General features: G+C 36.9%; 1 protein-coding gene across 1 annotated transcript; it reads right to left on the reverse strand.

The window, feature by feature from the left end:
* Positions 1 to 30: 30 nt before the first annotated feature.
* Positions 31 to 27,740, reverse strand: pik3cd (phosphatidylinositol-4,5-bisphosphate 3-kinase, catalytic subunit delta). The gene is made up of 23 exons (XM_053482460.1): positions 27,537 to 27,740; positions 26,592 to 26,769; positions 25,740 to 25,968; positions 24,779 to 25,008; positions 22,911 to 23,090; positions 21,266 to 21,421; positions 20,430 to 20,519; positions 19,294 to 19,515; positions 15,845 to 15,941; positions 15,584 to 15,714; positions 15,419 to 15,463; positions 15,148 to 15,315; positions 13,704 to 13,825; positions 12,829 to 12,972; positions 12,629 to 12,728; positions 9,886 to 10,067; positions 8,602 to 8,711; positions 8,446 to 8,524; positions 8,062 to 8,229; positions 5,391 to 5,514; positions 4,946 to 5,091; positions 3,798 to 3,930; positions 31 to 1,613 (listed from the first exon to the last, which is right to left on the reverse strand). Exons 2-23 carry the CDS (start codon positions 26,733 to 26,735, stop codon positions 1,479 to 1,481), a joined length of 3,135 nt encoding a protein of 1,044 aa, XP_053338435.1. The 5' UTR covers positions 26,736 to 26,769; positions 27,537 to 27,740; the 3' UTR covers positions 31 to 1,478.

Here is a 27,740-nt window from a genome sequence, read left to right on the forward strand (position 1 = left end):
GTGTGTTTAAAATAATATTGAAATGCAACATGAGTTTGTCACCTTTTATTGCCCACAGAGCAATTTAACTTAAGCCTTTTCTTCTTACAAACTGACACACATTTAATGACATTCAGGTCATAAAAGGGTACATAATCTACTTTTACTGCTAACATTTAGAAAAATAAGGCAGATTTAATCTGAACATGACAATGAATCAAAATGAAAACATCACACATACATAGCTGCACTTAAATATTAAGAAAGGGAGTGTGATTTTTTCTTTTCTTTTTTTTTTTTGACACAAACAAAAAAATAACTCAAAAGTGTTTGAGTGCAGTTAATCTCAAATGCAGGCACATATTTTGTCCAAATGTGTACATACAATATCTCTAAACTGCCAGGACAAAATATGCATTTCTTTACCTTGCCCTGATGTTTACCAAAGATGGAGATCAATTCAACTGATCTGTCTTTGGGAAGTGCACGCATAGTTGATATCTTGTGGAAAATACTGGGCCAAGACATGTTTGGACATCAGACCCTAAAGTGTTTCTTCATTCAGTCATCTTCAGTAACCGCTTTACCCTGGTCAGGGTCACAGAGGATCCAGCGCCTATCCCAGGGACCCGAGGCACAAGGCCTGGAAAATACCACGAACCAGTGCATGGCATCAGAGCGACTCATTCCCACCTAGGGGTAATTTAATATAACTCATCAACCCAATAGTATATGTTCTTTGGGGAGGTGTAAGAAAACTATATAGGAAAACAATACCATACACAAGTATAACATGTGAAGAAACTCTTTCGATCTTAATAAATATCTCATTCCACAGGTCACAAATATCCAAGACATAAAACGTTTCGGGCTCAGTTCTGCTTTCCCCCCCATAGAAGCGCTGTCTCGTGTCTATAATTAAGAATAATCTCATGATTTTCCTTTATACACGTCATTAAAAAATAATTCAAAATACTGCTCAAAACTTTAAATACCAAAATACAAGTCACAAAATAATGAATATTTACAACCAAAAACATTCAAGTACAAATAGATAAAGTAAAAATTGAAGTAAGATGGAATGTAAACTATGAAACACTGAATGTGTTTCTTTCTCCTGGCCAGTAGTCAATCTCTTCTGTACAACTAATAATCATAAATACACATACTCTTTTGGATGACATATTCAAAAAAAAATAATAATAAAAACATTTTCCAGTGCCTTACAAAGCTGAGTGCCTTACAAACTAGGTCAGCGACAAGATACATTAGCGCCAATTATGACTTATAGAATTTTCTTTCGTGCCCCATTTTGCAGCTCGATAGCGCCAGTAAATTGCAGTGAAAAAAAAAACAATTAAACAAAACAAAAACAGACAGACAAAACAGGAATTTTCATATTACAAGAAACTAGTTCTGGAACTGGATCAAATCCTGGCTTCCGAATGAGATTTGGATTTAAACGCCATACCAGCGCCTCTGCTTCAACACGCCAGCGTTCATCTGTTGTCTTTGGCAAAAGTGTGCATCATCCAGTTCACCTTGGTCTTCCAGCTCTCTCGCAAAGCTTCATTGAACTTCACTTTAAAATTCTTCAGTGCTTCCTCCTCAGATTTGCCAAGTGCCAAGGAATCCTTTGGGAATGTTTCCAGAAACATGACACCATTACAATTTATTTCATTTAATTTCAAATCATTTTAGTTAGAATCACTTTATTTTAATTAGTTCAATCAGTCTGATTCATTTCAGAAGGTAACAAATAAGATGGCAAAGAAAATAAAAGAAAGAAAATCTTCCTGAGTCCATATAAAACCTTGAGAGGAACCAGAAACTAATTATCTTTTTACAATGAAGACTGAATCGTTTAAGGAAGTGGTCGTTAACCGGTTTAGATTTTAATGATTGATTCTTAAAAGAATAGCTTGGTTTTATTTAAGTCTGTCTTAAATCAAAATTTATGTGCAAAAGTACAGTATGTGCACCAGAACAGAAGTACAATGTAATTAACTGGGGCCTGAGCTAAAGGTATCTTAAAAAAAGCAAAAAAGCAAGTTGGTATCTTTGAAAGTTACTGTGTGTTTAGTAAAACTTTAACTATTTTCTTTCCAGAACTGCTCCCGGTAACAAAAATCAAGGTCATTGTGAAGAGCAGGAAATTTTACAATAACCAATTTTGATTCAAGATAGACTTGAAAAAGAAAAAAATCCAAACCGTTCCTTAAATTGCTCAGCTCTTCTCTGCCTCAAATATATACAGTGGGGCAAAAAAGTATTTAGTCAGTCACCAATTGTGCAAGTTCTCCCACTTAAAAAGATGAGAAAGGCCTGTAATTTTCATCATACTGTAGGTATACCTCAACTATGAGAGACAAAGAATTTATTCGCAAATTATGGTGGAAAATAAGTATTTGGTCAGTAACAAAATTTCATCTCAATATTTTGTTATATACCCTTTGTTGGCAAGAGGTCAAACGTTTTCTGTAAGTCTTCACAAGGTTTTCACACACTGTTGCTGGTACTTTGGCCCATTCCTCCATGCAGATCTCCTCTAGAGCAGTGATGTTTTGGGGCTATCGCTGGGCAACACGGACTTTCAACTCCCTCCATATTTTCTATGGGGTTGAGATATGGAGACTGACTAGGCCACTCCAGGACCTTGAAATGCTTCTTACGAAGCCACTCCTTTGTTGCCCGGACGGTGTGTTTGGGATCATTGTCATGCTGCAAGACCTACTGTAGCCACGTTTCATCTTCAATGCCCTTGCTGATGGAAGGAGGTTTTTCCACCCCCATGCTTCACAGTAGAAATGGTGTTCTTTGGATGCAACTCAGCATTCTTTATCCTCCAAACACGACAAGTTGAGTTTTTACCAAAAAGTTCTATTTTGGTTTCATTTGACCATATGACATTCTCCCAATCCTCTTCTTGATCATCCAAATGCTTTCTAGCAAACTTCAGACGGGCCTGGACATATACTAGTTTAAGCAGGGGGACACGTCTGGCACTGCAGGATTTGAGTCCCTGGCGGCGTTGCAGCATGTTACTGATGGTAGCCTTTGTTACTTTGGTCCCAGCTCTCTGCAGGTCATTCACTAGGTCCCCTAGTGTGTGGTTCTGGGATTTTTGCTCACAGGTTTTTCTTGTGATTACTTTGACCCCACCTGGTGAGATCATGCTTAGAGCCCCAGCTCGAGGGAGATTATCAGTGGTCTTGTTTGTCTTCCATTTTCTAATAATTGCTCCCACAGTTGATTTCTTTACACCAAGCTGCTTAACTATTGCAGATTCAGATGCAGGTCTACAATTTTGTTTCAGTTTTTTTTCGACAGCTCTTTGGTCTTGGCCATAGTGGAGTTTGGAGTGTGACTGTTTAAGGTTGTGGACAGGTGTCTTTAATACTGATAACAGATGCCATTAATACAGGTAACGAGTGGAGGACAGAGGAGCCTTTTAAATAAGAAGTTACAGGTCGGTGAGAGCCAGAAATCTTGCTTGTTTGTAGGTGACCAAATACTTATTTTCCACCATAATTTGCAAATAATTTCTTTAAAAATCCTACAATGTGATTTTCTGGATTTTTTTCTTATGTTGTCTCTCATAGTTAAGGTATACCTGGAGAACTTGCACAATTATTGGCTGACTAAACACTTTTTTGCCCCACTGTATTTAATGTATAATGTATAAATATAATGTATAAAATCATCTGCCAAATTTAAGCCCATTTTTAATATCTGTATGCACTTTTTTAAACTGTAAAAATATTTAATAAATACATCATTTTGCTTTTTTTTTTTTTTAAAACTACAACAGCTTTTACCTTTAGGTACTGAATGTCTTTGGAGGAACTGAGCTCAGGAAGTCCTGCAGCTCTCATCAAGGCAAAGAGGTTCACAAATAGAGTTCCGTTTCGACAGAGGATCTTATACGCTTGTTCACAACATTCACGGAAGCTGTGAAACACACACACACACACACACACACACACAATCCATAGTGTTAAATTCTTAATTATGATTGGTCAGAAGGTGTATATAAATTTCTGTGACAGTAATTTGAATTATGTGTTTATAATAATAAAACATAATTCAAATATGCACTAATTCTAATATGTTATTGTTTCTATAGCAACAGCAAATTACTGGTAAACTGCTGTGGTACAAGAGCATTAAAACACCCTAAGTGCTGTTATTAAAAAAAACGTTTAATTTTTGGAGACATATTAGCCTAATTTTTTGGCAGAAACACACCAATTCTGCTAATTTTAAAAATAAGAGGATAACATAAGTATGTGTGTGACATAGTGTGTGATCATTGTAGAGTAAACAGAGTAGTCACATTTGCCTAGGACTAATCTTGATTTGCACACAGAACATAATTTTAATTGGCTTCTTCTATGAGATTTTCATTGAATTCAAGGATCACTTGAGAGAAACTGGGAGAACCTTACCTCGAAAACAATCTTTCCTTTAAAGGTCCCATATTTTACTATTATTTTAACTTAAGTGCTCCCACACAGTATGTCTGTTAGTGCTCCAACTGAAATACCCAACAAATAAAGCATTTTTTCCTAACTCAAACTTACTTTATTTCACTCCTTCTCCAAATGCGCAGTGTCAGTGTCTATATAAATGAGGTAGTGCCGAGCTACGCCCTGCCACCAAACAGCAAAGCTGAGCACAGCTACTGTAGTGGAGCTGACTAACATATGAGATCATATTAGGGGGGAATTCTACATGCCTTGTTTAAGCCCTGACCAGGACAGAAAAGTAGAAAAAGGACAAAAAGCTAGTTTTTCTCTATTAGATTTTCAAAGAATTAGCTTTTTTTTACTCCATTATACCTAGTAGGGCCAACGATGTGAACCATGTGACTATTAAAATGCTGATATTAAAACACACTGTTTAATCAAATTTGCATCGAATGAAGTGGAATGGCAACATTTAAACAGCAGTTTCAGGTACTTACCGTTCAAATTTCTCACTGTTGTTTGTTCGGCCCTCCTGAATCACATGGACAAAATCGTATGTCAAAATAAAAGGCACGCGTTCTCGGTTAATCCCAAACTTCGCCTTGAAGTTCCCCAGAAAATGTCCAAAGTCTATATGGAACAACTAGGAAGGACAGAAAGATTTTCAGGTAAAACAAGCAGGAAAAAACAGCTTTATAATGATAATGATAATGATAATAGGCATGGACTATAAGATGACTATGGACATTTAATATGGAAATGTTGATGAAGCATTTTGTCCTTTCAAGACATTAGCATTAGAATCAAAACATGATCATTCTCATACTGATCAGTTGATACAATATTGAACTATGGTGCCTCCTTGTGGTGTGCAATGCTACTGACGAATATTCCATTACACCTCTCACATCTCTGAAAGCTGATTACATGTCACACGCCTACCTGCCCGTTCTCCCGGATCATGATGTTGTCACTGTGGCGGTCCCCAATTCCCAAAACATAGGTAGCTACACAGTAGCCTGCACAAGACAGTGTGAACTCTTCGATGGCCTTATCCAGTTTATCCCTGTTGGGGGAAAAAAAAAAAAAAAGATCACCATTTCATTATGATTCCTTTTACATTCCGAAGCAACGTACAGTGCAGGCTGGCCAAAGTCCACTGATATCGACAAGCCAAGACACTTCCAGGAACAGCAGTGCTGATACTTGAGTAAATAAGTAATGCATACTTTTCATGTCACACATACTGTACATAAATATTTGCACACATACACAAGTGCTGAGTCACAGGAAGTTCTGTTTCTCCTTATCAGATAAAGGATTTCACCTAGAGCTTCTCAAACACTACAAGTCGAAGGGACGTCTTGGTTCACTGGAGAGACGTTCTTTCAAAAACGCGATCTTCAATATTTAATGAGTTCGTCCCTCACATGACATGGATCATGTCGTACGCTGAATTACGTAGGTCTGTCACTCGCGTGCACATGACTGGTTCACTGTTTAACTCTTCAACAGATTTAGCATAATTTTAACATTATCTCACCTTCTATCCTCATCACGCAGTATTCAAAAACAACCACCATGACTTAATCATCAAGGCACTATGTAAATAATTTAACATGTCACGAGCAACATATAATTTCCTCCGTTCATAAACAAATACTCGATAAATAATAGATAACATCCAGCAACGACAAATTTGCATAAAAAACACAGAGCTATTACAGCAAGTGCAAGGCGGGGGATCTTTCTACACATCAGTCCTGTCTCTCGGGAGCAGACTGGATACTGCTATAATGGGAATACATCTCTAGTTTCATAGGAGTAATCAATGCCCTTCCCGTTCACCATCCAGGAAAAAAAAAAAAAACAATGTAATAAGATATGTGTGTTTAGGCAAAGTTTAAACAAAAGGATAAACCTGTGTACTGTACACATTCATACACAGAGAATCCGGTTAATAAATGACATAAGCTAGTGAAAAGAGCACGGCTCAAAAACCAAAACTAAAAAAAAGTGTGTATTTATGCTGAACTTTAATTAAGGACCATGGGGTTCCCGGTCAACTACAGCGAGTCATTTGGTTAACGTACATTTCTACTTCAAGATGTTTGCCATCTCTGCTTGTTCAGGTGGGAGCAGTAAGAGCCATAAATAGCGAGTTAAGGTAAGGTCAAGAGCAAAGATCAAAAGAATCAGACTGCAGCTACGTGCAACTGAAATGAAAAGAGGTGATTCAGGGAGCTGATAAGGATAACGATGCATCCATGGAGTGTACTAGACATGACCAATCAGCTGAAACCCAGGATTTTGCACAGGATTGTATTTCCTGCTTGGTCTTGGAGCATCTGCAACAACAGAATCTAGAGGAAGCCTCTAGGGACAGACACGCTTAGACCTCGCTGTTGCCAGTGTGACTCTCAATATGACTGTGCGGTTAACAAAAATGATGATGCTTTAGTCAGAGTCTTCAATCAGATCAACCAAGTGGCAGTGCAGTTGAAGGGTTTCATTTCAACCAAGTGTTTAGCCACAAAGGCTCATTGCAAAGAATACTCGTGATGCCTGCTTTAGTCTTACAGTCAAATAAATATGTTATTTTTGCTACATAAAAATGTATAAACCTTATTCATCAAACTGATCATTTACAATGTTTTTAACTACAATGATTTTATTGATCATAGACAAATTGTGCTTTTAATGAGATAATTTTTCTGTCTATCACAAAGCACTTACTTTTTTTTTAACCACGTACTGTTTTAGTGCTCATACTAAAATTAATAATCATAAAAAAAGAGGTATTTCAATTTACATAGTGCTGTATTAATCAGAAAAATCATGCACAATCTTTTAGCTACAAAGTATATTAGTGCTTATAAACAAACCATTTTTATTATCCATATAAGGAATGAGAATGATTATAAATACTGTTTTAACTACGTAACTATTTTTAACTTTTTACTATGTAATACACAGATTAATGATCATAAATAATCAATTTAAGTACAAAGTGTTTTGGTAATCAAAGTGATCATACACAAATGTTTTTTGTTTGTTTTTTTACCTACAAAGTGTTTTGATAATCAAAATGATTATAAACAAATGCTTTTTTGTTTTGTTTTTTAAACTACAAAGTGTTTTGGCGATCAAAGTAGTTTCTAATCAGAATGATTACAATCTTTTAACTACACAGCATTTTAGTAAACATAAAATATAGAACATCGCAAACAATCATTTTACTGCATAGTTTTTAGTGAACACGGCGATCATAAACAAGTGGTCTTTTTATCTTTACACTGTCGCAGTAAACAGAATGATCATAAGGCAACATTCTTTTCAACCAAATTGTTTTAGTGATCATAAACAAGCAATATTTTTAACCACACAGTGGTTTAGTAATGATCATGTACCCCAAAGTATTTTAGCGATCGCAGTCACCATAAACATGCTGTGGTTTAGTTGTGACTCAAACTACGAGAGTCGCTTTCAGAAGTATCATGACAAACAACACATACCGAGTGATTAGCAGAGTTAACATGAGCACAACCCATGTATATATTCTTAACAAGTTGCTATAGCATCTACTGAAAATGTCTGAGGGGGATCCACTCACCCTGGGTTCTTGGATTTGAGCCAGTCGAGAAGAGCATCTTTGTTGAAGGCCGCAGTGGCTGCGCTGTTGCTCTTATTTCTCTGGATGTTGGCGATGGTGTCTGAGTTTTTTACTACCTCGATAAGACCGGTCTTATTCCCAGTGGACAAGCACGCATAGGGGATCATTCTGTTTCACACGGAATACCAAAAAAACAGAAAAAGATCAAAAGATCTAGTCTGCTGACACACTTTTCTTCACAGCTTTAGAACTGTGAGTAAAGCATATTTATTTAGTTTATCTTTCATCTTGAAAAAGATGTAAACTCAATTCATGAAAAGCTTAAACATAGTATAAATTCAGGCACTCCGAGAGAGTGCAGACATTCCACTAACAAATACAAACCTAAGGTCCAGCCCTTCTGTCTTCCACAGAACATCCATTAGTTGGATCATTTGAAGGGTTAGCATATCCTGCCTGAGATCTGAAAGCAGCACAAAGTCATTAGGAGTGAGTTTCAATTATAAAACTCCAAGAAAACAAAGGTTCCTTCCTGCTTACCGTCTCCATTTTTGAAGATAATGCCCAAAGTGTCTGCCTGCACACATTTGTTTTTGTACATCAACCAGAGAGGCTTCATCTTAGAGTCCATAAATTTACATTTGTCCGTGCTGAGAGGAACAACAACAACACAAACGAAGAACTTATTATTTACTGTAGATAAAAATATGACATAATCAGCATATATATCCTTCACGATGATACATAATTTATGCTTGGTAAGCAAATCCACTTTTAAAGGATGGTTTAAATAAAGAATAAAACACAACAGGACACTTATAGAAAATGAATGAATAATAGGGTGGGGTGTTAAAGCTGTAGCCATGGCAAAAATTTTCTTCCTATAACATCAAACTCTAAAGTCTTATTCTTCTTATAAGAGTTTGCTAAAAATATTTGGTTTGCAAATTTAACGTAGCAATTAAACATACATATACTGTATAGATATATACTTAATAAATAAATCATCAGAACATATTGAACCAGATAATAACTACAATATAAATCACATGCAGTTTGTTAATTTTAAAAGCATGCAATTTAAGTTCCATTCTTATATACAGATGTTTTATGCATGATTTAAAACATGATCACTGATAGTCATCGTTTATATCTTAGTGTTAAAAAAAAAAAAAAAAAGAGTTATATTACTAAAAAGCTGAAAGTATGTCATAGAAACTTTGCACTAAACATGTTAATTAACCATACGGTAATATGTTAAAGTTGTAATAAATCTATGTACAGTACTGTGCAAAAGTATTTAGCCACACCTCATTTCATCATATAAAAAATTAAGTAATTATAAATGAAATTAAAGAAATGGTTGGACAAACAAATGAATGAACAAATGTTTTACTGCGACAGGCTGCAAAGTGTCTAAAGATACAAATTCAAACAATTGTAACGACCTCAGCATCAACCTAATTTTCCCCTTGCGTCTGTTCCGAGCACTCGGCATTCAGCATCACTGGTATACAAATGATTCATAGGTCGTTGTGTGGCTTAGCAAACAAAAAACATTCCTTTAAAACCGGTCAGGTACAGGAACTGAATTGAAAATGGGAGAAGAAAAAAAGTCCTTTAGGAAAACTGGGGAACAATTCCTCAGTGCTACATCAAAAAAGTCTAGATCTTTGGAGGCAACATATGAAGAAATGTGAGGTGACTGCAGACTTTTGCACAGTACTGTATTTCACTTTCATCTTCATGCAAATTATTGAAGACTCTAATCATTAGTTGCATTCTTTCATCCTAGGCATAATGAATATTGCATTTTGAATGTACCAGATTTCAGAAAGAATGATGCTCGGGTTGAGAGGCGACACGACGCCAGAAAGCGCCTCCAAATACGTGTCCTGTTTAATGCACAATTTCATGTCCTCCGTAATCTGCGACCTGGATGCTGACTTCTGAGAGCCCGACTTCACAAAGTCATTCAGAGCTTTCATTTTACTCAGGGCCTCATTCTGCAAAAACAGAAAACAGTACAATGCCTCAGTTTTTTTTTTACTCTTAGAATCAAAAGAAAAACTTATATTTACATTATTTACACTACCGTTCAAAAGTTTTAGAACACTTTCTAACTCCATGATCATTCCTGATTTTTGTTTTAGTGCTGTTAATTGGTAATTTTTCAGGCTGATAACTCTAAATGAACTTCTCGTCTGCGGCAGAGGTAGGTTTTGGTCTCGTCCTCCTGGGATGGCCTTCATGAGAGCCAGTTTCATTATGGTGCTTGACGGATTTTGCAAATGTACTTGACAATACTGTTCTTGCAAGATCTATTACAGAAAGGCTGACCTCTGTGTCTTAAAATAACAACTAACTGTTGTTTTTCTTGTTGTTACGTAATTACCTAATCCCATATGTGTTATTTTATAGTTTTGAAATCCCCAGTATTGTTGTAGAATGTAGAAAATAAATCACTAAACAAAAAAAAGAAATTTTGCATTGTTCTAAAACTTTTGAACGGTAGTGTATATAAATTAATTCCTAATTAAAATTCATTTAATTCACTCACTCATTCTTATCTTATCCGATTATCTTGGACAGAGTCATGGGAGGCCTGAAGATTTGGGGCACTAGGCGGGGTACAACCTGGATGGGATTGACACTTACTCACATACAGTACCCGCTTGCATGCTACGAGCAATTTGGAGACACCAATTAGTCTAATGCATGTCTTTGGACCGTGGGAGGAAACTGGTGTACTTGGAGGAAACCCACTAAGCATGGTAAAAACATGCAAACTACATGCACACAGACCCATAATGGGACTCAAAACCTCCACCCTGAAGATGTGAAGCCACAATGCTAACCACTACACCACCTCTGCTGCCTTCATGCAATTCAAATAAAAGGAAATTATTCCACAAAAGTAAAATAAATCACAGATGTGACGTAGTCTGAATTTGAAAATGGTACTGTGCACCATTTTCAGTCCATGGGACTGTGCATGTCTTGCATCTTCTGGGACCAGACGATTACAGATTAATAGCTAAAATAGGGTTAGCCATGGAGCTTCTGGACAGTAGATCCTCCTGAAACTGTACATCCTATATATCAGAGTTTAGATGAATTTAGTTCCGAGAACATTTTGCGAATTTCTAAACAGGAAGTAACACATCAAACATCCTACTGTAGTGCTAACTGGAAGTCCGGGTAAGGATCTAAGGAATGATACTGAAATAATTTGTTTACATTTTTGGTCTTGGTGAATATTCTACCAGCATTACTCTACTAACTCTACCCTACTAAAAAATATTGTCGGCAGCTATTAGTCTACAGATATACCCATTAAATTTCAACAACCTCCTAAAACAATTTTTTTCCATCCTGAGGAGCGTGATCTCTTCTAGAATGACTTCACCCCTTTCTACTAGGCACAAGGACTCACTGAATGGGACTCACTCAATTCAATGAGGATAAAAATCATATGTAATAAATTTTAGAGACACCAAATCTCAGTCCAGTTGGAAGATTTTTTTATGATGTTTTCCACCACTATCATCAAAACATCAACTTAGAGAATATCTTGTTTTATATCTTTCTGGTGGCTTGTGGTAGCCGGACAGCTTGCTAAAAGACTTCATTAAAGCTTTAACTGGTCACCACGTTGCAAAAAGAAACCTCAGCTGCAATTATATCTGAGACACCTTCCAGTATGATTCGAAATCAGGACATCGAACACATGCAGTCAGCATAACCTTTTTTCTGATAAATTTACATTGATACAGATAGTTATATTGGCAAACGTTAACAAAAACAGGGTCAGTGGTAGCTCAGTGGTTAAGGCATTGTTATGGCATGTTTCAGAAGGTCCCAGGTTCAAAGCCCACATCCATTGTTGGGCAAGGCCCTTAACCCTCAACTGCTCAGATGCATAATGAGATTACCAAAACAATGTAGGGCAGGGGAAGCTCAGCGGTTAAGGCATCGGACTACTATTCAGAAGGTCCCAGACTCAAACCCCACATCCACTGTTGGGCTCTTACAAAGAATACTAAAGAATAAAAAAGTTTGTATAAGAACATCTTACAGTAAATGAAACTTTTAGGGCAGGGGAAGCTGAGCAGTTAAGGCATTGGACTACTGATCAGAAAGTCCTCGGTTCAAACCCCAGCACCGCCAAGTTGCCACTGTTGGGCTCTTGAGCAAGTTTTAACACTAAACTGTTCGGATGTAAATTGTTTTGGATAAGGGCATCTGCCAAATGCTTAAATGTAAAAATGGTAGCTATTAAAATGACGTGTTACATTCCTTAATTCACATAACCGTCTTTTTGAAGGCCTTAAACAAAATGTATAAATACATTAATAAATACATACATAGATGCATACTGTACATACAACGCAGCTTCACTTCAGATAAAATAACAGATGACACCTTTCCCACATGCTGCTTTACCTCTGCCTTTATCCTTGATCCTTCTCAATGCAGCTCAATGTACTGTAGTTCTACTCCTCAACACAGCCTACTAGTCAGCTAGCTACTAAATAGAGCAAAGGATAAAAATATCACTACTGACCTGCTTCATGAGACTCTTCATGTGGTAGATACTTCCTCTGCAGTAAGCCTCTAGAATAAGGCTGAATTTCAGACTGACAGACGGCACATGTAGCTCAGACCTTCATGAGAAATAAAAAATAAATAAATAAATTCTCACCATATAACATCATAAACTAAAGATGAAGATTTCCGAAGTGAAAGAAAAAAAAAGAAGCTTACCTTAGATGCCAAAAAAGGAAGTGGCCTATCCTCTTGTTGGATAAAGCTCTATCTAGGAGAAAGGTTGTCAAGTCACAGTCCAGGTAAGGCTCATATTTCAGAACCTGAACCAGCTGCAGGAGGTACTGGAAGAGTTCGTCATCACTGTTGATGAATAAAAAAAGAACATGATGCTAAATTCTCCTGCAGACTGCTGGCACTGGCAAGTAACTTAATTTATGAACTACTTCCTCAGACACTTAGAATGCAACCATAAAAGTGTGCAACCTAGCCTAGTCTACTGTACGTCCCGCCATAAAGCTTAGATAAAGTCTCCTGATGCATACATTTTTTTGACAGCCTTTTTTTGCTTTGGAGATGCTTAGAGTAAATGAGAAAATATATTTTCCTAAAAATTAAGGTAGACAGCTGTTTAAATATGACCAGAATGAATAAGGTGACTTTTTTTATTATATATTTACAATGCATAATTACATAGTAATGGTTAATTTTCTTTTATTTCTATAGCAAAAAAAAAAAAAAAAAAAAAAAAAAAAAAAATATATATATATATATATATATATATATATATATATATATTTGAATAAAGTTTTTTTTCTTACTTATAACAATAAAAGTTTAACCTCAATAAGTGTCTAAAGAAAAATGTCTTATTGCTAGACACCTCTTCTTAATCCCCTTATAAAGGTATGAACCTTTGGACGAGTCTGTACAAAGTGAACAGTCACATAATTAACTATTTGCCCACATCTTTGTGGTCCTGTGGTATTTCTCTGTAAATATTTCAAAGTACAGCACTTCTGAGAGTTGGGTAACACAGTAGGTGAACACATGGCGAAGAGACAAACGTGTAGTTAGATGGTCATATAACCCACCGCAGCTTCCTGAGGCAGCGGATGGTGAACGAGCGGACGTGAGGGTCAGGGAAGCTATAGTCCAGCAACTCTAGAGCATGCAGAGCTGGCAGGTCTGGCCATTTCCGTAATAGAGCCACGATCTAAAACAAAACACATACCTGATTAAAAAAAAAAAAAAAAAAAGAACTCTTACACGTACATGATAATCTTGACATGCAATCAGCCATGAGATAACACTTCTGAATTTCATTTTGCGTATTCAAATCAGAAACTAAATGGATCTGCTTTGTTTATGAGCTCTTTTGTGATCCTGAGCCGAGTCACGTGGCCATGACTCCGAATGCACTTAAAAAAAAATAATTCACAGACTGGAGATCTTGAAAGCACCGTTTGCAGAACTGCAGAAATGTGATCTCACAACAGCGTGAATGATAAGAATTATTTACAATTATTTACAATCTACTGCACTGTGAATGTGTATGCACTGTATTCACTGTCTCTACTTTAGATTCCATTATACAGCCACCCCTCATTTCTTAATATTAAATTACATTATGTCAATTAAGTTAAATGTTTTACTGTAAAATGCCCAGATTAACCATGGTTGTTTATGTAACAACCTCAGCAGCAACCTCATTTCCCCTCGTCAGTTCCAACCACTCAGCATTCAGCATCAACAGAAAATGAGAGCCAAAAATGGAGAACTATTCCTAAAGACTACATTAAAAAGTCTGGCTCTTTTTTTTTTAAACTAAATAAAAAGAAATGAGGGATAGCTCAAGACTTTGCATAGTAATGCATGTCATGTAAATTATAAGGTGAAATATATTTAAAGTACAAAACAAATTGTGCAAATGGTAATAACAATTGATGAAGTGGTTTCCAAAAAGGCCAATATATTTCTGTTACCACGAGTAAACAAAAGTCACAAGTCATTGTTAAAGGTCGAAGAATGAGTCACACGATGAGTGAAAAATCTTTTGAGGTCAAGAGGAGCTGTAGGTTATAAACTGTGAAATGTGAGTCAAGTCACAAGTCAATAAGAAGCAACTAAGACAATCAACAATAAGGTGTCCTTTTTGTAGCTATTGATTCATACTGCACATTGCTATCGAGTACACAGATCTAATACGCTTATTTGTTTAATCTACACTGGAGTCCAAAACCCTGAGACCACTAGTGATCCTTATTTCATAATAAATATTCATAACTATTTTTTTAGGAAGAAAAAAAAAAGGTCAGTTAAAAATAGTATAAACACTGACATGAATTGAAGAATTTCTTAGTATTAGGTGAGTTCCTTCCATTTAGTTTAATAACAAGTTTGAGTATCATCCGAACATATCTTGAAATGCAAGGAAATAAAATCTGACCTTGGTCAATATCATTTTTTTTCTTTCCAAATTTTAATCCTCTGAAACTTAACAGACAGAATGGCAGATCGCACTGGTGACAGTAGTACCTGGGCTACGTCCTCGTGTTTATTCCACTTGGTGATGAGTAGCAGTTTGGAGAGGCTCTCTGGATAATTCGCTTTCATCTCCCCACGCAACTTCCAAAGCAGCTCTTTCTCATCTTCAAAGAACTCGGTGTGGTTTTTATTGTCCACGATCTCTTTCAGTTTCAGATGCTGAGCAAGTTGCAGAGTACGATTACCATTGCATAAATGAAATGTAATTATATACAACACAAACCTCAATTAAACAGAAAACAAAAGACCTTCTGATTCTTACCTCCTCTTTTGTAACGCCTGCTTTGTCACCATTAAGTTCATTCAACTAGGCAAAAAAAGAGATGAAATAATATGAGCTTAACGAACAACCTCTTGTATTCACGAGTAGAAATATAAGCCTAATGTAATCGGCGAGTCACTGCAAGAACGTTAAAGCCTTGTTTACTTTTTCCAGTGGAGGGTAGTAAAGAGGATGTGGCCTGAAACTGGGGAAGCGAATGTGGAGGCCTGGAGAGCTATCCATGTTGGGATTTTTCTCCACCGTGCCCATAGGATTCAGCAGATCACCTTTGTCATCTACAATTTTAAAAAATATATGAAATTATGATGGTTATTATTCAAGAATTTACAGCATTATTTTCTGATTATATTTAAGAGGGAAAAAACTGAATAAAATTATTTTGGGAGTAAAAGAATCAAATCAGACCTGGAGCTGAAGGCCAAGTGGATAAAAAGATCTCTCCTGTCTTCAGCTGGTCCTTATAGTCAAACACCATCAGGTTCACCCAGGCCAAAGGACAGTCCTGAAAGAAGCACATTTACACATTTTTTTTTTTCTGAAATAATTTTAAATAAGTCATTATGGAAAAAACAGATTTTCTAAAGTGGGGTCAGCAAAGAGTTAATAGAAATTAATTATATTGTAACGTTATAGTTTTCCCCCAAAAAAATTATAACTACATATTTTGCAAAATATTTCAGTTCACTGGATCAAAGAACAATAATCTTATTCATTTTGATTTTTATTAACAGCACGAGTCCTAAATGTCAGCGTGCTTTTCCAAGTGCAACCGTTATCTACACTATTCTTCTAACTTGTATAATATGCATGTGATTATGATTTTTTTTTTCAAGAGGATCTTTCAAAATGATATTTCTCAAGAGACTGTAATGTCAAAAGTCGGAGGAAAAAAAATAAATAATACACTTAAAAAATACTAAACACACAATACACACGATACTTTATCAGGGCAAACTAAAAACAGATGTTTGGAGTGTTTTGTTCATTTATATTAAAAACCAAATAAATAAAACAATAAAATAAAGACTGAAATATCATACATCAGCAATCAAGCCGTTTTTTATGAAACTAACTTTCAAGCTCTGATGCATTCTGCTCTTATCAGTGGTCCTTGAGATGCTTCTACAACTTGTTCGGGGAGGTACAAATTCACCTGTAATAAATGCTGTAAGTCAGAGTGAAAACGAAGCCAAAGCCAAGATACCGTTTCCGCATCATTGAAAGTGCCCAAGAGCTTGGTACCATCCGTCAGTCTCAAATGGAAGAGATTTGGAACAAGCAACAGTCTGCCCAATTTTGTCCACTTAAGCAAATGGAGCAATCACGGACGAATAAACTTGGGCAGACAGATAACCAAGATCCCTAGGGTCACTATAAATGAGTTCTTTTGTGGAAATACAAGAGTCTTACAGAAGGACAACCATCGCTGCAGTGCTCTACCCATTAGAGCTCTATGGTAGAGCAGCCGGACAGAAGCCGTTCCTCAATAAAAGGCACATGACAGCCAGCTGGAAGTTTTCCAGAAAGCACCTGAAGAACTCTCAGACCATAAGAAACTACATTTACTGGTCTGATACCATCCTCACAGGTAAACACAATGCTGTGGGGATGTTTTTTCTGCAACTTGGAAACAAAGAGACTAATCAGAAAAGAGTAAAAATAGATGCAGAAACATAAAGAGCTATCTCAAGTGAAAACCTTCTTCAGAGTGTTTAGGATCTCAGTCTGGGGCGACATTTCAACAAGATAACGACCTGACGTGTACCTCCAAGTCAACAAAGGAGTGGCTTCAGAACAACTCTGTGAAGGTCTTGGAGTGGCCAAGCCAGATTCCTGACCTGACCCCAATAGAGCATAGAGCCTGCCCATAAAACCTGGTAGAGCTTAAATAATTCTGCCAGGAGCTTCCAAAAGAGCGGTGTAGCACAGTTCACAAGCAAAGTTAAGGCTGGCATTGTTGCCAAAGGTGCTTTAACCAAGTACTAAGTGATGGGTCTGAAAACGTGTGGAATATTGAAAAATGTAATATTGAGGTCCTTTTTTTTTATTTATAATAAATAAAAAAATAATAATAATAACAAAACACTCAAAAAACTTTGTCATTGTGGAGTATTAAGCGTAGAATGATAAGGGGGAAAAAACGTTCAGATGAGTGTGAAGAAAATGTGAAAAACTTGAAAGGGTCTGAAAACTTTCAATCAGCACTATATATAACATCCATTTACTGGTTCAAAGAGTTCTTGGTTAAAGCAGATTATAAAATAAGATACCATATGCGATATCATTTCATCATGTTATCATTCAATATTTGTCATTTCTATTACAAATGTGTGACACATTTGTACAATGAAACATATTTCTGAGATGACATATAAAGAGTTGGGTGTAAAAGTATAATTTTGTATCAAAATCTCTTTTCTATGATTAATATTCATTGATAAAAAATAAAAGGAATCTCAATAAAAAAAAAGAGAAGAAATGATTTGTTAATATTCGTACCATTTTGTTGAGTCAATCCTTTAAATAAGCATTTTTCCGATTTTCACCTTCTTTGGAATTTAACCTGTTTATGTGTGTATTTTATGTTTTAATAAACAAAGCATTATTATTATAATTTTCATTAATAAGCTTATTAATAATATTGCTTGGAAAGCCTCTTTCAGCTATAAATTCTTTTTTTTTCACTACTACCTTTAATTTTTTTCAGATAATATTTTTACCTTTTATTTATGTGTGGGATGTACTGTATAAAAAATATAATAATAATGATAATAATAATGATAATAATAATAATAATAATAATAATATGTTAAGATACACACTGTATATTATAAATACCAGTATGGTAGAAACACTTTACTAAAAAAAAAAATGGAATTCTTTAAATCTTTAAATCTACTACGAAAACGTATTGTAATAAAAACTGCCTATTCATTTCTGTAAATAACAGTGGGCAGGGTTACGAAAAAGTACTGATATCTGACATCTCAAAAAAGTGTGGAGTAATGGAGTAATTCATCATGAAACTAATATATTTCTGTCCAATCATCCAGCCCCATGTCCACTATTACGCAAGAGGACCTTGCAAGTGAATAGTGCATTTGAGGTGCTAGTGATAAACAATGAATCACCTAACACGTTGCAGCCTCATGTTGTTACGGAATCTTTTTCACAAACTCTATTTATTTTAATACAACTAGCTAAGTCAGAACGTTTAAAAAAATCATAATGAAATGACTGCTTCTAAGTTGAAGAATGAATGTACAGTATTCGCGGGTTAATTCTAGTCAATGCTTATTTTTTACAGCGAAGTACCTCAACCCTTTACACTGTATTTCACCTTAAACCCAGTGCAACATGGCTTTGTGGTGTTTAAAATAAACACTGAAGCACACAGACAGACAGAGAGACGATTCTCGTTTCCTCGCCTCAGCCTGAGCAGACTTCTCCACCCGTACTATGAAAGGGAAGTGGCCGAGAAAGCAGAAGTAGAGTTGGTGGGTGCAAATCCTCATAAACAAATACACACACATAGACACACACATGCAAACACACACACGCATGCACACATGCACCAACACATAGCCACCTGTAGACTTGCTGTGGCATCCCCTTCTCACCTTCTGTCTCTACTAAAATGACTGTGCCTGTGTGGTCAGGGGGTTTTGATTTGACTATGATACTCCGCCGATCGCACACCACATTTTCTTTGCAAGTAAAGCCGAAGCTCACCATTAGTTATACACATAAACAAGGCCTTCATTTCCGGCTGGTCGTGTTCAGGCTATTTATTCCTCCCCCCCTTCAAAAAAAAAAAAAATCGATTTAGAATCTTGGTCTTTGTGAAAACTTACAGCTTTTTTGTTCTTCTTTTTGGTTGACCGCTGCTTCCTGGGTTTGTCCAATACGCCATAGAGGGCGAAGCAGAGGCGCGTCATGCGAGGAAGATCGCATAAGGGGATGTCGAATGACAGCTTCTGGTCCCACACTGGGTCTGAGCACACGCTGACTTCACTGCTGGTCACCACTTTACAGAGAAGCTCACTCCCGTGGAATAGGCCTGCCTGCACCACCAACTACAAAATAAAACCATAAAATCCCCTTTAGGTTCAAGGAAACAGTGTTTAAAAGAATGAAAGAAAAAAAAACGGAAATACGGTAGCAGAAATGTCTGACAGGCTCGGGTAAAAATGAATGAATGAATGAATGAATGAATGACACACGGCCTTATGACTAGGACGGAGCTGGCCACTTTCCCAGTTTTATCATTAACCAGAATAGAAAGCAGTCCATGATAGCAAAGAGGAAATATTGAAGTGAGTGTTTCCCCCACGGCTATCACGGAGAACCTCTGGTGGCCGCAGCAGACAGGACTGGTAATTGTATGACATGACAAATCTATCTGGAGTCATGGGGTGACATCCGGAAACGAACAGCCACTCCGGGCTTAATAAAGTATACATAATCAGCCGAGGGCCATCCTCACCCCATTTCATGCTGTATAACCGAAATAAAGTTTAGTTCTTTCACATCATGCACTTTCACATTTCACAGATTATGATTCGTTATGATGAAACAAATACAAATACGCTTTCATATTTCATTATAATGACTCAGAACAAATTCAGACCTTCCAGACAACTGTTAATTCTTTTACTAAGTAATGCGACCTTGCATGACTTTTCACTTCTCTGACAAGTTAAAAAAAAAAGAGAGAGAGATAGATACAAGTGGCGAGTGCGAGCAACACTGCTGTCCTTTTCTAAGAATCTAGGCCCAAGAGAGCGTTAAACACCAGAGAGTCACTCCCCACTTCCTGTTTTGATCTTTTACACAACCGCTTCTGGTGAATTATGGGAAATGTGTGGTCAGGGTCACGTGACCACACTTCACGATTCCAAGCCCTGGCTGCATGCTACAGTTAGAAGCCTAGTAAACAACCACAACAGAATCATGCTAACAATAAACACGAATAAACCGGAGCTCTAACCTTCATGCTTTCATCGGCGTTGACCCGGTTGCCCTGCAGCAGGTGGATGTGGAAGAGCTCGTGTATGGACCACAGTGATGATGTGTTTTGCTGTTAAAAGAAGTCCAAGCATTTAAAAAGCCTGCAGAGTGATGCATGCAACTCAGTGGCATGATAGATGTTTTAGCATTTGCTTTGCAAATCTTTGAACCCGAGAATTTCAGAATCAGAATTTCTACTTATACACAAATACAGTGGGTGATAGAAAACTTTCGATTAGTGAGAAAACAAGACTTAAGGAAAGCACAAAGGGGAACTAAGGCAGTACGAAACCACCGTTTATAGCCAAGCTTACAGTTAGGTTTACTATTATTTTACAGCTTTTCCCAACATGAGAAGCGTGAGGAAGAATCACAATGAAGTGTAAGCAAAATTCATTTTAATATCTTTAAAAATATCCAAGCAGCTACCCACAATGTTGTGCTTCCGCATAATGCATTTACTAGTCTACACTCACTGAAACTTTTTGCAGGGTAACATGAAATAAAAAAAAAACATAATAAAAACTGCAATTATTAATGTAACCCAATATTTTCCCTTATTAGGTTTTTACCTAAATATGTACAATACGTACTATAAAGTAATATTTAGAAATACAAAATAGGCCTATATATATCTATTCCGTATAACTGTCTATTCTATTTAAACACACCTAGAACAGGACTAAAATAAACGTTTCTGTTAATTCACAAGGAAGTTAGTTCCAAGAAGGTCAGTGATATGAGGAAGAAGATGAAGAAAGTAGTTCCCTTGTTAATGACACTCGCCGTTTTTCTGGTGCAATAACCTTTTTTTACCTTTTTCAGAGGCAACGGCGGAGGTTTCGACTGAGACCGGCTCTTGGAGACCTGGTTACTCAAGCCTCCCTGCTCCTCCTGGTATTTAGAGATGGTGGAGTGATGCACCATGGTCAGATGCGGAGTCAGGCCTCCGTACAAGCATGAGAAAATGTACTGCGAAGACACAAAACAAAGCTGACTGATTAGGGATTTCCTAAACCAGATCTCAGAGTCGGCCGAGTGACGTAAAAGAGCGGATCTGTAGGAGCGAGAGTGAGTGTGTGTGAGAGAGAGAGAGAGAGAGAGAGAGAGAGAGAGAGAGAGAGGGGTCTGCTTTACTCAATCACAGACCTAGACCAGAGCAATACCAGGACAAGAATCATCAACATCAAATCTTGCAGCCTGTTCATTTAGTTAGTGTAATGCAGCTCAAATCACATTAAGCTCTCTGTAGTTGACTTTTAAAAGCCTACTAAAGGTTGATGACTCATCTCTGCAGGTACAGGCAGTTTCAATATCAACAACTAGTGGCAGTGGCAGACAAGCCAAAACACATGTAAGCTGGAAAGCTTGCCGTTGCTGCATCAGTTTAATTAGAAAAGTTCTTATGACATGGCAGAAAACACGGAGATTATTAGAGTTTGCTTGCACTTGGATCGAAAGCGCCCATATTAATTTATTTTTACCGTAAAAACAAAAACACGTTCAGTTTACTGTTTACTCTATTAAACTAAAAAAAAAAAATTTAAAAAGATTTTTTTTCGAGCCAAGATCGCAATGTAATGTGTATATATTTAAAAAAACTAAATCAATCCAAAAAGGTTCCATACGTCTATAGTCCTACGGTACATTGCGTATACACACACACACACAACTGCCAACAGGATATGCATGCAAACAGGTTCTGTGTTTTTATTTCCACAAAAATTGTTTATATTGATAATAACCAAGAGTTAAATTAAGCCTAAACCCACTCACCTTTGATTTTACATAAGCTTTACGTAAAGACGATCCTTATTAGTATATATATATATATATATATATATCTTAAGCTATATTGTTTCATATAAAACAATTAAATACACTACAAAAAAAAAAAAATATATATATATATATATATATATATATATATATATATATATATGTGTATACAGAGAGAGAGAGAGAGGGTTTATATTAACGTGCCATGAAGTAATGACGACGAGTTGACGAATTATGAATTTAACCCCAGTTAATAAAATTAACCCATTAACACTGAACTATATACAGTACTATATACAGATTATTTGTTTTTATTATATCATCACTTCATTACAGTTAACCACAGCTCGTGGGTCATGAATCAAGTCCATTACTCAAGCTTTGTTACTATAATATAGAAAGAAAGTAGGGTTTAATCTCTTAAATATCCAATTTATCCCTTGTTAATAACTCAGATAAAGATATTAGGGATGTACTGCTACAACACATTAAAAACAAACAAACAAACAAAAAAAGCTTCACTGAGTGAATCATCTATTGAATGAGGTTAAAAACTCATCATGTTTTTATAAGAATTTTCACAGGTACAAAGCTGCTGTGTTGTTTCTCTACGCTCTCTGCAGGAGTTGCGAACTGCGCACGACACTCTGAACTTCCCTTTTTTTATATCCAGTGCACTCACTTTAAACCTGCACAGCGGGTATTTCCCGTAGATGAACTCCCATCTCCCGTTGACCTGTAGCGTGTACTCCTCGGGCTTCTCCTGCTTCACTGACCGGAACACCGTGGCTTTTTTCCTGAGCGCACTCTTCATCAGGACCACTGGCAGATCCTGGGGGTCCAACTGCAGCATGAAGCTCTCCTTAAAACGCAACAGGAAGGAAAAAAAATCATCATCGAAAACTGCATTAGGAGCTGTTAAAAATATAACACCGTACACCATAATTGATTAATTATCTTTAAAAGAATAGCTGAGAAAGACAGGAGCTGCAACTCTAATCATAGGGTTATAGTAATGCGCTCGTTCTAATACGACTTGGATGCTCCACATGATCTAAATTTGTTGCGATTTAACAAATGTATAAAATCATAGATATAGGGACATTTTATGTATGATTTTTTTTTTAAACATAATATTTAGGAAAGCCGTCTCCAGTGTCTTGAAATTTGTTTTCCATCACTGGATCATCTCCAGGACACAAGATTTCCTTCTTGTTTTTCCGATTGCTCAGAAGCTGATTTTTGTCTTCATTGACTTCACGAGAAAGGAAATAGGGGCCAGTGACGGTGCAGCACTAGATTCAGATTTGTTACAAGGTAAGTAATAACAGGAACTAATTTGTCTTGCAGACGTTAAACAACAATAAAAAAAACAAAAAAAACAAAGAGCAAACATAAAAAAATAAGAAAAAAAAATAATCATTAAACATGAGATTATAATAATTTGCAGAGTCCAATAAAACACTTCATAACCTGTTGTTATTAGCAAAGAATTAACTTTAGGCTTGTAACTGTTTTAGTCTTAGACTGCTCGGTCATAGATTAGTTTTCTGTATAAAACACACATAAGGATATATTGTGAAAAAAAATATCTTTTTTAGACATTCAAATGTCTCCAGTGTATTTGCAAAAACAAAAAAATCTGGGGAAAAAAACACTCCCTGCCCTTTTTTTTTACATTTTTGTATTGGCCGGAGTTTGAACAAGCTAATTAGATTTTCCCTCTTTTGTGACCTCATGTAAGAAGAGCCCCTCCCCAGCTTATTGCTCAGCTCTGCTGTTCTCTGGCCGTGGCTCACTACAGCAACGAAGCACCGCATTTGAAGGAGGAGTGAAACAGAGAGAGTTTGCAATATCGTAGCTGGAACATCAAAAGACTTACTTTTGGGGAGCTCAGAGACATGAACTTGTTAATTACCCAGTGAAATACAGAACCTTTAAAGCACATATCAAGGCCAATGAAACAAAACAGTACAAAAAAGTACTTGTTACTTACAGGAAGCCTTTTGCAAAAGAAAAAAAAAAAGAGGCTTAGATGTTGTTCAAAACCATGAGAGTTAGGATTTTGATATGCTTCTAGTGATATTAGGTGGCATTTAAAACAGCAACACGTGTGCTGGACTTTTTCCTTTGACAAACACACTCACACTCTCTCAGTCTTATTGTACAGAAGGATTGCAAAGTTTAAGGTACAGGCCGTGTGGGTGGGGGATTCACACGCAACATGTTGTTGTATAAATACACTACTTCACACAATTCTTCATTCAGGAAATCTGGGTCACTAGACCCTGGATGGAAGCGCACATGCTACAGCACTGTTTCAAAAAACGTCTTTTAAGTGTTTAAAATATGCCGTTCTAAAATTAGCATTGAACATACACCACACCAGTAAACAAGAACGCGCGATACACGCACTGCGTGTCGAAGGTAGAAGAGTGTCTAACTATCTAACAAGTAGGCAGACTGAAGATTATGTAGCCTTGTTAATTAAACCACTGTGGGATGTAATGCGAAACAAAGCAGATGGACCCACAATCCACACTGACTCACCTCGCTGGCCTCAAACTTGACGTTGATGAAGATCTTTTTCACATTTGTGTGTGACTTCCCACTTTGAGCTGCTACGGAGACCGGCTCTAAATCACAGGGAAAGTTGTAGTCCATCCACTGGTGCCATGGCAACCGTTGCCGATCTTGAGCTTTCTCCTCGCAGAAGGAGCGCATTTTCGCCCGGAACTCGTCCACCTCATGGTTTTTTTGAGTGTCAAACTCGTGCAGGCCTACAAATACGAGATGCAAACATTAACAGATGCTTATGAAGCAAAAAAAAAAAAAAAAGGACAGCACACTCTGAGTCATTCTGCACACATTTAAAGCCAAGTTGACTGCAGAACCTTCAGTGGAACTGGTAATGTGTTTTTCAACACCTATAGGCAATCATTAAAGATGATGCTACTATCATTCAACTGGAACTGTAGTGTTTTTCGTTTACAATGATCTCGCCTTACGCTTCCTGTTGCAGTCTTTTTAAGTTGCACTTTGGCCCTGGAGCAGTATTTTGCACACAATGCAAAGTTTTTGAACAATCTATATTAATTAGCATTTTAGTTAATCAAGTAATTGGATCGATTTAAATACTAGACTAATTAATAAGCGCAAGGAAATTTAGCCCTGCACTAGACTTGAATGGGAAGATATCAATTATTCTTAATGAAGCACTCATAACACACAGTCTAATGAAGCATACTCATTTAATAAAGCACTCATTTCTAATGACTAATCATCTCAGCATCCTAAACCATCCTGCTAATAGGTTCCTAAATATGCAGATGGAGCTTTTTAGCAAAGCACTTGTCTTGTATTAATTTATTATATATAAAAATGCATGACAATAATTTCTTTTTTGGACTAGACTTAGGTTTAACGCTATGCCTGATCACTGACTGGCTGCCCTCGATGTACCAAAGCACCACACTACAAGCTGGAGAAGCGGAGGAAGTTACAGGTATACCTTTCCCTAGAATCAAACTGATCTGGGTGTTAATCAGCTTCTCCACTCTGTCTCCTTCACGTGCGACGAGCCTGAAGACAGGCAGGAATGGCCTCACTTCACACAAGCGCCGCTGCTCATCCTCCAGATCCTCTCGCTCCGCCGTCCGGTTGATGCAGGTAAACACGTAAGCATCGGGATCGCTCAGGATGCTGAAGAGAGGCTCGCTCCGTGCATTCCTCCACAAAATCTGACAGACATCCGGACTAGTTAGAATTTTCTTTTGCTGTTACGTATTAAGAAATGTTTAAGCAACTACTCAGCATTTTTTTTTTACTATTGATATTGCTACACCAGAAATCCAGATGTTAATTTCTCTGAGATGACATGAGGAAGATCATTTAAGAGGAACCAAAGACAAAAGGGAACCCGTCCTGATATTGGGATTGTATATCTTCCCTCTTTTGTGACTGTATATAATAAAGCTATAATGTACAGTGATAAGCACAGAACAGTGTTTATGATTACAACAGCGGTTCTTGAGAACAAGTCTACAGTATCGATGTGAGGTTATCCACTAGGGCAAGTGTGAACCATCTCTCACGATTTCCTTTGAATGATTGTTACATTAGGTTTGTGAAGAAGTTTGGTTGAACGTCTTAATTTAATCATCAGTATACAAGCATTTTCTTTTTATTCTTGATGCGCACAGAATTTTTCTAACTAGATAACAATGAATAATGAGTTTAAAAATAATCCCTAGGCCTACTGAAACACAAATAGACATTTTACTGCAACAAAGAGCCTGTAGTATTTCACGTCCTTTTTGGTAAGCTTTAGCCGCAAGATTGTGCGGTCTAAGACCAGCTTTACCTTTTTAATTGTGGCGATGGTGTCACTGCGTGCTACGGGAAAACTGAGGTAGATACCCGTCGGCAGGAGGAACTCCATGGTGACCTGGTCCCGACCATCCTTCTCCCACACATCCTGCAGGTCGCAGTAAACCCCGGGTGGCATGGCGGTGCGGGTCGTTCATCTACAGGCGACTGCACTGCTCAGAGCACACACACACACACAAACACACAGTTCAGGTTTGACAAACATGCACAAAATGTAAAAGGAAACTGTCACAAACCAGTGAACCAAAAATCCCACTGAGATAATAGATTAGGGGGATGTTCATTATTTGTTTAGAGCTTACAGAGAAAGTAAACGATACAGAAAAAAACAAATTGCATTAGAAATTGCTAATTATAGACATGGATCAGATATTTGTTGATAATAAAAAAAATGCATTTAAAAAAAGTATATATATATATCCAGTGTTATGAATGAAGTCCAATTCAGGGTTATATTGACAGCAGGCATCAGTGTAAGTAAGTGATGATGCATTGACACTGCACACACACACACACATACACACACACACACACACATACACACACACACACACAGATACACGTCTCCCCTTATGTGATTCTGTAATAGTCTGTTCGTATACAAGATTAAAGAATAAGATTAAAACTAATTTATGATGGGGTGCATTTCTGGACATCAGTAATGCAATAAAAAAGCGCATCATGTTCTAGTACATAATATTTAATTTCATTTATGTCGTATGTGCATTAGATACGCAGCCACGGGAGAATGTTTTTGTAAAGCTTCATTATTATGTTTTCTCCATACCACTTACATTACCCCTGCGTCAGAGTCCAGGTTAAACCCTTATTACCCGGCACTTTCGCTCAGCGGGAAAAAAAAAAGGACAGAAAATGAAAACGTAACCGTGTGTGTGAGTGTGAGTGTGTGTGTACTTGCCTGTACGAGCCTTAATGCTTATTAATCCATATTGAAGACAATCACACGGTGTTCGCGGTCAGACTGAAAAAACAATGTCCTTTCACGAGAAACTGTTAGAGTGATCTAGACTTCAACAAACGTCAAGTTGTAGAGACTCCACTCGTCGACATGTGTGTCAAGCACAAGAGTTATCCTTAGTGATTTAGGAGTGGGGAAGTGACA

Source organism: Clarias gariepinus, chromosome 22 (genome assembly GCF_024256425.1).
Source record: "Clarias gariepinus isolate MV-2021 ecotype Netherlands chromosome 22, CGAR_prim_01v2, whole genome shotgun sequence".
Lineage (NCBI taxonomy): Eukaryota > Metazoa > Chordata > Actinopteri > Siluriformes > Clariidae > Clarias > Clarias gariepinus.